At 40.4% G+C, this 9,455-nt stretch overlaps 1 protein-coding gene across 1 annotated transcript in view; it reads right to left on the reverse strand.

The window, feature by feature from the left end:
- The window catches only part of MOSPD2 (motile sperm domain containing 2), a 57,266-nt gene that overhangs the window by 30,138 nt on the left and 17,673 nt on the right, over positions 1–9,455 (reverse strand). Inside the window, exons 3-6 of the mRNA XM_077777520.1 lie at positions 8,773–8,928; positions 6,899–6,997; positions 5,222–5,376; positions 2,355–2,415 (exon numbers count right to left, since the gene is read on the reverse strand). Of these exons, the coding sequence (XP_077633646.1) occupies positions 2,355–2,415; positions 5,222–5,376; positions 6,899–6,997; positions 8,773–8,928 (471 nt within the window). The remainder of the gene's footprint in view (positions 1–2,354; positions 2,416–5,221; positions 5,377–6,898; positions 6,998–8,772; positions 8,929–9,455) is intronic.

Raw genomic sequence — 9,455 nt, forward strand, 5'->3', positions numbered from 1 at the left:
TAAGGAGCTATCACTGTCCTTTGGCAAACAGTCTGTTTTTTGTTCATTTATTGCTTTTGCTGTTTGCAGAAAGGTACAAAAGAAAATAGTTAAGTGGGTAACTGGAATCTTTGGATGTGGTATGTCATATCGGCGCCAATGTACAGTGAACTTCAGGATGATTTCAATGTCTAATTTACTGGTTTCGATAACTTTCTAGNTTTTCCCCTCCCCCAAATTTTAATACATCATTATGTTTTTAAAAAGACAATTTATACTTTTCTTCATATTGGGAGCCTCAGGAAGCCAAAAATTCCCAAGTATACAGAAGTATTGTTTGCATATTTAGATGAAGGCCTAAACATTNTGATATCTAATTCATTCTATTCCAAATGAATCAAAATGCAATTTCATTCTTCTCTGAGCAGAGAAGCTCCTAGAATGATTATATTAATGTAGGACAAGTAAAATATACGTTAAGAAACAAGGTTATCTTCAAAGAAGGTACCTTGGTGCTTAATACCTAGTCCTTGTGATATGCCTAAAAAGATTTGGACTTAAGATTTTAAGAAATAATGGCTGTATTTCATGACAGATTTTGAAGCATAACCAATTTAAGATTCTACAAAATTTAATGTCTGAAAAAATACATTATGTAGGTANGGAATGAAGTGTTTGAATTCATCTTTATGTAGGCCCATGAGTTTATTAATAATTTTCTCAAAAGAATCTTAGATGTGTTTTATAAGGTAATGATGGTATTTATCCTACTTATAAATGGCTCTTCACAAACTTAGATATTTCAATAAATAAGTGAATATTTTATTTTCATTTTGTACAAAAGAGGAGCAAGCTAATAATATGGGTTAGTGACACCCTATTGACCACTGATGGGCACCGCTCAGTAAAATGAATTGGGGTATGTGGTGGATCCAGGAAGAATTCAGAAGGAATGGCAGATCGCCTGGGTTTCCCAAACCAAACATCCCCTTTCCCTAAAAAGGTTCATGAGTCCTCTCTCTGCAGACATAAGAGCACAGCGGTAGGAGTGGCAGTGATCCTCGATATCCATCATGCTTTGTGTGTCTGTTCCTTATTTCCCATTAAAAATAATGTGAAATCATACCAAAATAAGAGGATTTAGGGGTTTTATGCTTTAGTATCACCTAAGTCATGAGTCCCAAAAGACCCTAACTATGGTAGTTGCCTGAGTGTGCCCAGGGAGACCTGTGAGTTTCCATTTTCTGATATTCCTGTTGTTTCTCTTCTGTTTTTTCCACTGTGAGTCCACTGGAATGCAAATATATGACTGTTGGGGCATCTAGGTAGCTCAGTCAGAAGCGTCCAACTCTTGGTTTTGTCTCCGGTCATGATCTCACAGTTCTTGAGTTCGAGCCCTACGTCTAGCTCTGTGCTGACAGTGAGGAGCCTGCTTGGGATTCTTGCTCTCCTTCTCTCTTTCTACTCCTTGCCTGCTCCTGCACCCCATGTGCCCTCTCTCTCAAAATAAATAAGTAAACATTAAAAAAAAATGCATATATACAACTGTTTATGTGGGATAGCATCTTGATTTCTCCAGAGGTAAATCACCATATAAATCCAAGAAATCAATGACTCAAAATGAGTACCTAAGATTTACGAGTTCTTCATTCAGGTAATTAATGCAAGAATCATAATTAAAAACAAACTTTAAATGCCAGATTCAAATGTAGTCTACTGNAGAGAGAGCGAGAGTGAGTGCACACGCAGGGGAGGGGTAGAGAGAGAGGGAGACACAGAATCCAGAGCAGACTCTAGGCTCTGAGCTGTCAGCACAGAGTCCGACGCGGGGCTTGAACTCAGGAATTGTGAGATCATGACCTGAGCCCAAGTCAGACGCTTACCCGACTGAGCCACCCAGGTGCCCCTAGTCTACTGTCTTCTTAATGACAGTTTTTAAATAGCAATTAGTAACACAGTGTACTTGATATATGAGTACTGCTTCTCACACAGTATACTTTATTTATCAGTACTGCTTCTCTGTGTCTTGCATGTAAGAAGTTCCATATAATAAATATCATTTTAAATGGGTTCTTCATTGAAAGATGAATAAAAATGGGATATCTTGGAAATAAAGGTATGTTTTTATGCCCCTATATATGTGTGTGCTACAGGATGCCATATGTACAGTTTAGAACTTAAATTCTTAAAACCATGATTATAAAAAATTTCCTTTATATCTACTAGGATATGCACTTAAACTTCTATGCACACATTTAAGTTCCTCATCAGAATACAACACCTCAGATATTAAAGTCTACAGTAATATAAAGAAATCTCAGTTGCTGTCTACGGTTTCTATACATTGTATTCTTATAAAGGAGTAAGTTACTTACAGAGGTATTTAGGGTAATAAACCTTAAAGCAGTTGATGATAAAACGCACAAAGTCCATGTCCTAAAACAAAGATCATACATGTAAAGTTTTAAGACAATCCACATTAGAGAACTTTAAATTGCACACTTCTAAAGGTGATACACTATTAAATACAAATGAGACCATTAGTAAATTCTTTAAAAAATAAGCTCATATATAAATAAGTATATTCTCAGAGCTTAAGGTTTTAAGTCATTAAGCTACTTATAATATTCAGTCCTAATATCGAGTGAAAGAAATCAGATGCTTAAACATCATTCATGTTACCTCCAACAAGTGAGATATATCTGGCTAAGGTAACATGGCATTATAAAGCAGATCTAAAACAATCCCTATAGAGAAATTCTAAAAATATGTTGAATTAAAGAATTACTGAAAGAAGCATACACTTTACAACCTTACTACTTGGAATGATAATACATATAACATGTCAACTCTGGTATATTTGCTTTTTAAACTTAATTTCTATACCTTGTAATACCTTCGATAAAATACATTTTATCGATCTTTTACACAGCAGCTAATCCGATCATACTGGTGTGCTGTATCTACTTCGCTAACTTCTTTCCTCTTATTTAGAGACCTGGAGTTAGACTTTTTTAGTTTATACTCGAGTGTTGTTCATGGACTCCAATCCCTGGAAAACTTTATGAACATAACTGTTGGTTCTACCGCACTGAACACAGCCAATGAAAGTTGGTTATGAGGGTTACTATTCACATGGATCATTTCATTCCAGGTTATGGCCTGGCTGCAAGCTGACTTACTAATCCTGATTGGCCATCTAAGAAGGGCTGTAGGATGAAAGATAATCATGCAAACTTAAACCCATCAATTACTGAGAGGTGAGCTGTCCCACAGATGAGTCTATAAAGTCACTGCTAGCCTGTGAGTTATAGTATCTTTAACTTCCACAAACTGAAAAGCAAGCATCTTTATCTTAAATATTATAGAATAAATCTAGTATATAATAGTAGCTTTAGAATGAATCGTATATCCATTGTGCACCAAGGTTAATAATTTGTATTTAAGAGTCAAAGAAAAATCTCAAAATAACTAGTTACATAAAAAATATGGTTACCTGTATATGATCTATGGCCCCCCGAGACTTTGCCAAAAACATCTTCATCTACTATTCTTGCTTTCATCTTTTAATTGAATAGCCTTGCTTATAAAATCCCAAGTTACTGCTAATTCAAGTGCATCTGAAAGGATGCCACTGGTGAAATATATTAGTGGGTACGACATTAAAAAGCTCTATGAAACCTGTTGCTTTGCATTTTGTGAGGATGTCTTCAAGGGCTATTTATTATCTTGTAAAATGTCCTCCCTTTGGGGACCCATGAAATACTTTTCTTTCTAGTTCAAGTATCAGGAATGAGTACACTTCTCCTAAGATACTTGTTTTAAACTATGGCCACTGAATATTTTTTAGTTTTTAATGCTTTTTATTTATTTTAGAGAGAGAGAGAGAGGGAGAACGAGTGCACATGAGCAGGGGAGGGGCAGAGAGAGAGGGAGACACAGAATCCGAAGCAGCCTCCAGGCTCTGAGCCAGCTGTCAGCACAGAGCCCGATGCGGGGCCCGAACTCATGAACCACAAGATCATAACCTGGGCCAAAGTTGGACGCTCAATTGACTGAGCCACCCAGGCACCCCGGCCCCTGAATAATTTTAAATGGTTCCATTTCTTTCAGGCAGACCACTGAAAGATTGGAGCCTATGTAGTGGCCCAACTCTAACAAATGATTTTTAACTTTTTTTGCCTTGTAATTCTGCATACATGTTTATAAGCCAGCTTAAATCCTTTGTGAACCATGAGGGAGTCACATATAAAAATAACTAAATTAAGGGGCACCTGGGTGGCTCCACTAGTTAAGCATCTGACTCTTGACTTTGGCTCAGGTCGTGATCTCACGATTTGTGAGACTGAGCCCTGTGTCAGGCTCTGTGCTGACAGCTCAGGTCATGATACTGTTTGTGAGTTCAAGCCCTGCATCAGGCTCTTTGCTAACAGCATGGAGCCTGCTTTGGATTCTGTCTCCCTCTCTCTGCCCCTCCCCTGCTCACACTGTCTCTCTCTCTCTCAAAAATAAACATTGAAAAAAAATTTAAAAACCCAGATNGAAAAGGTTTCAATGCCGCCCCAGGGAGGTGTGTGAATGCTCCTTCACCACTACCAGATGGAGCTAAGGTTTGAATGTCAGACAACAACAGCTACAATAAATGTGCCAATGGATCCCCATCACCGCTGAAGGGCTCACAGTTACCACTAAGGTCACGCAAGGGCCCAAATTAGAGACTGGTGGGTTTTACTTATGTTTTAAGCTTGGCAAAAATCACCTGAAGAAAACGGGTCTCCAAAGCTAACAAAATCAAACAAAAACCCCAACAAGGTGACAAAGTGCTGTATGTGCAAAAGTCAGGTGAGCATCTTACAAGTGCCAAGCGTGGTATGAATCTGATGGTACTAACGACCGCGCTCCTTACTTCACCCCCTACTTCTGGAGTGTATTACCCTGTGTTACGTGCTGCAGGATGTCAGTTCTGACAGAAGAGTTCACGGTTCCCACTACTACCCAGCACCCTGCCAGCTTCGACGTCCTACCTTGACATCGTGTGTATCACAAGAGGAGCATTTCTAGGAAATACACGGTTTCAGTGCCAAATACTGAAGCACATTTATTTCTCCACAAATCCTATTTCATGTCTGCCTTCACTCACAACACAGAAGGAAAAAACGAAATCCCAAACATGACTTGGTTAGCTCAAGCTTACAGCGATATGTGGCTGGGGAGAACATGACGGAATTAAAGGCGTGCTTACTATGCTATTTATGCCAGTCTCTGACAGGTCAAACATCACTGTCACAGGCTTCCCATTTTCTCTCTTAGCATAACGTTCCAACCAGAATGCGATAAGCTTCTTTTTGTCCAACGTGGTTTTATGGTCTTTTATGTGATACTTCACCCTGATCCAGACTTTTAACAGAACACAGGATACAAATAAGAAAAGTATGTCACTATATTATCTTATGCATATATCATTCCTACCCCTTGACATTTTTCTTTATTTACAATTTATTTTCTTTCTCACGTTAAAAACATCTCTTCATTCTTTTAAATGGGAGATAGCGTGCACTTGGGAACCTTAGAGAGGAGCAGAGATGTAAACAATTCTCCCCTCTTAGGAAACAAACAAACTTCCCTAGTAAGTAAAGGCGAAGAGAAAATACAGGTGAACAAACAATATTTGGTAATAACCTAAAAGTACTCTTCACCTTGCTTAACAAACAAGAAAGCCAGTGGTTCCGTCCAGCACTAGCAAAGACCTTCCATGTGGAGCAGCAGCCTAGACAGAGGCCCAGGAGCGGCCGAGTGGAGCCGGGGGTGGGAGCCACGAAGCACTCGGAGCACAGCAGCTGGGACGCGCTGCGGCGAGTCGGGGGAAGAGGAGCTGCGCAGACACGGGCTGGGCCGAAAGGGCTCCCAGTGAAATGCTAACGTGCGATGCTCCTCCTGAAGACAGCCCTCGGAGGCAGGAGCACAGAGGGGGAAGGACAGAGGCACAGGAGACCCCGCAGGCCGTGGCCTGGGAAGACAGTGAAGGTCTCAACTGAGAAGCGCTAATGGAAACGGAGCAGGGGCTGCGTGGAAGCCGTGTCAGGGGCAGGGCCAAGGGCCGTGGGCCCGAGCTGGGCGGTACAGGAGAGGGGGCGGTGGGATGCAGCCCAGCTGAGTTTCTGGGTTGAAGGTGGCCGGCGAGCCGTCCGCGGCACCGGTCAGTGGGTAGCTGGGGCCCGGGGACGGTGTGGGGTCACCACTGTTCATGGAGGGGCAAGGAGCTTGAGATCACCCAAGGGGACTGTATCTGCTGGAAAGTAAAAGACGCCAAGCAAGAAATGAAGCCTACGACTTCCGCGTAAGGGACAGGGGAACGAGAGGAACGAGGAACGAAGACAGCAAAGGACAGCTGGCGAAGGAAGGGAAATGCGAGAAGACTGTTAGAACAGAGCTGAGCCGCACGCTGCGTAGACGGCAAGCACGCCGCGCGCTCAGGATCGGGCTCTGATGCTCCCGCCACGTGCCAGCCTCATAGAAACCATGGTGGATTTGCGGCAAGGGGAGAGAGGGTAACAAGGGGGCCACCGGGACAGCAGGGGTGGTCCCTACCGCACCTCCTGCTATCACAGATTTCACAAGAAGCTAATGGGAGAAGATGGGGGTGGGGCCTTGAAAAGTCCATTTAGCAACCCTTAGTGACAGTCAAAAAGATTTTCCATGAAAATACTGGGTTGAAGTTTAGTATCAGTACATTAGAAAGATGATAACGACTCTGAATTCCATTACTGTGGCCTTGTCACAGGATGTGGCCTTGTCACAGGATGTGGCATTTGCCTTTACTGCTTTCTCATAATGCAAACAGTACATACAACTAAGGGCCTGACATTCTGTCAAGACGGCCCTAATGATCCCCAATTGTAAGAACCTTGATGTGTGGTGCATACGGAGAAGGTTCTGCCTGTTNCTTCTTTGTCATAACCGTGCAGATAAATACCACCTATTTCCAATAACCATCTGGGAATGGAGGATTCAGTGAGGTCTAAAAAAGGATAAACCTGATGAGTAATTTTAACTTAGGAGTGTTTTAAAAAGAAAACTTACAATGTAGGGGGCGTCTGGGTGGCTCAGTCAGTTAAAGCATCTGGCTTCAGCCAGGGTTGTGATCTCACAGTTCATGGGTTAGAGCCTCACTTCAGGCTCTGTGCTGACAGCCCAAAGCCCGCTTTGGATCCTCTGTCCCTGTCTCTCTGTCCCTCCCCTGCTCACTCTCTCTCTCTCTTTCAAAATACATAAACTTTAAAAAAAAAAAAAAAAAAAGAAAACNAAGCTCTGGCAATAAAAAAAAGGTGTTTCTTACTAACTAAACAAGCCAACCAAAGACATGGATGAGAGAAATGGGGAAAAATCCATTTCCCTTGACACATCAGCCATTCTTAATTATAAGGACACATTTCCATGTTTTGATTGTGTTTCATAGAATGACTTTCAACAAATACTATCACCATTGGGACAATTTCAAGATCACATGCTAGTAAATATCCACAGTATAGCCTCAGAATTGATTTAAAAAATCACTATGGTTTCTCTAGTAAAACATTTTTCTATTAAGTTTGATACCAAGTAGAGTCTAATGCATTTTATAATCTTAGGGCAAGTGGAAAATACTTCCAAAGAATAAGCTAGATTCTTTAGCATGAGGAAACAAAACAATGTCTGTCCAGTCTGTAGTGAGGCTAAGAACCAACACAGCAAGGCAACAAATGCCAAGGCTTTTGTTTCATTCACTCTGAGAACTTTCCAAGATTCTTTACCTTTTTTTGGTATCATTTACCACATCGCTGCTGTTTGCCACGGGAAACTAGCAATTCTATAGAAGAAAAAACTAATACTGAGTTTAGAAGTTTATTCTGCACTTAAATGATTTTGATTTCTTTGCATGAATTTTAAATGCTCTACTGTTCATTGAAATGACCTACAGTTTTTACATTTCCAATCAAACTATTTCTTAAATACTCCCCCTCTCCCGGATTCTTTCTACAAGTATGAAGACTGGGGAGAGTATCTGCTCCCGATTTTTTTGTTGACTTTTTTCCCCTTAAGTTTCCAGACTCACTCACTCCAGAGTCTGTTACTCTCAAGGTCATCAAAACCATTTGTTATGCCAGATTCTTCCCGTTAAATGTTTAGGACAGAAATAACGGGTGATTTTCCCGTGAAGGGTGTTTCATCTACTTGAAGACTATTTCAACACCTCTTCCAAGATTTAAAATCCATTTTGGGGGGAAAAATGTCCATCTAGAATCGGGTCTTGAAATCAAGAAATTAAGCAAAGGCTGCCATAGGCATCCTTGGAGATAAGCCTGCTTTTTTAGGGATCCCCTAATCATTTAGTAATGCTACAGGGAGCACCCATTAGCACGAGGAACTCGGAGACAGAGAAAGAGAAGGCAACAACTGGAAAAAAAGAAACAAACTAGGAAAACAGCATCTCCTTACCTCTAGGCCTAGTAGTGAAGATGCTGTCTTGCTATTGTTCAGTGGTACCCAACTAAATAAGCACAGATTAACTCTGCTCTGAGTTAAAGAATCTGAATGTGATTCTGTTCCCCTGTGATCTTATTTCCCTAAGAATGATACTACTTTTAAGACATTCATAAGATGTTCTTGTCAAAGTGTTAGTAGGTTTTTATAAAAATTCTATTTTGGTGTTTATGATGATTGCCAAGAATATCCGCAAATACACTATTTGATAAATGGAAAACTAACTTTTATGCAGGGGACAGTATATGGTCAAGGTTAAATGGAACGGCTTACCGTTGACAGACATTTCTTTCCTCCACTGAAAACTCTCATCAAGCATCTTCAGTGTTTCATCGACATTATTATGCCTCCAAGTTAAGTAATTTTCAACCCAGTTATCATCTTGTTGTAGCCTTTCAACATCACGTGGATCATATTTATCTGACTTCTCTAAGGGAAGAACAGTAATAAATGACCAAGTCAGATACATTCTGCTAGAAGAATACCAAACGCCAAAGCCAAAGGAGAAGAAAGATGTACAAGACAAGACTAAGTTCCAGAAGACAGCTCCTTGAAGGGTGCAGTTCAGATGAAAGTGCAGTTTAAAGGATTGCTGGCTTTTTTTAACTGAGAGGAGAATAAAGTTATCCAAGGATGGCAAGTTTACATGTGCCACAGTAGAATTAAAAAATAAGACCACAGTAAAATATTTTGCATGACCGTCTCCAAAACTGTAAACCAACATCTAGAAAGATTAATTATGTTACCTGAATGTGAAATCCTTACCGTAGGTCAATGAAAAATGGAATTTTATATGTAAAGAAAAAAGTTGTCCTTAAGAGGACATTCCTTTGGCAATGTCATTTGAAAATATGAAATACAAAATGGAAAACCAGCCATGTGTGCAGCGGAACAATTCCCAGAATTTATTGGAAGAATTGTTTCCAATAATAATTTCCCATCATCTGCCTGCTCAT

This window comes from Crocuta crocuta, unplaced genomic scaffold (assembly GCF_008692635.1).
Source record: "Crocuta crocuta isolate KB4526 unplaced genomic scaffold, BGI_CrCroc_1.0 scaffold940, whole genome shotgun sequence".
NCBI classification, from domain to species: Eukaryota; Metazoa; Chordata; class Mammalia; order Carnivora; family Hyaenidae; genus Crocuta; species Crocuta crocuta.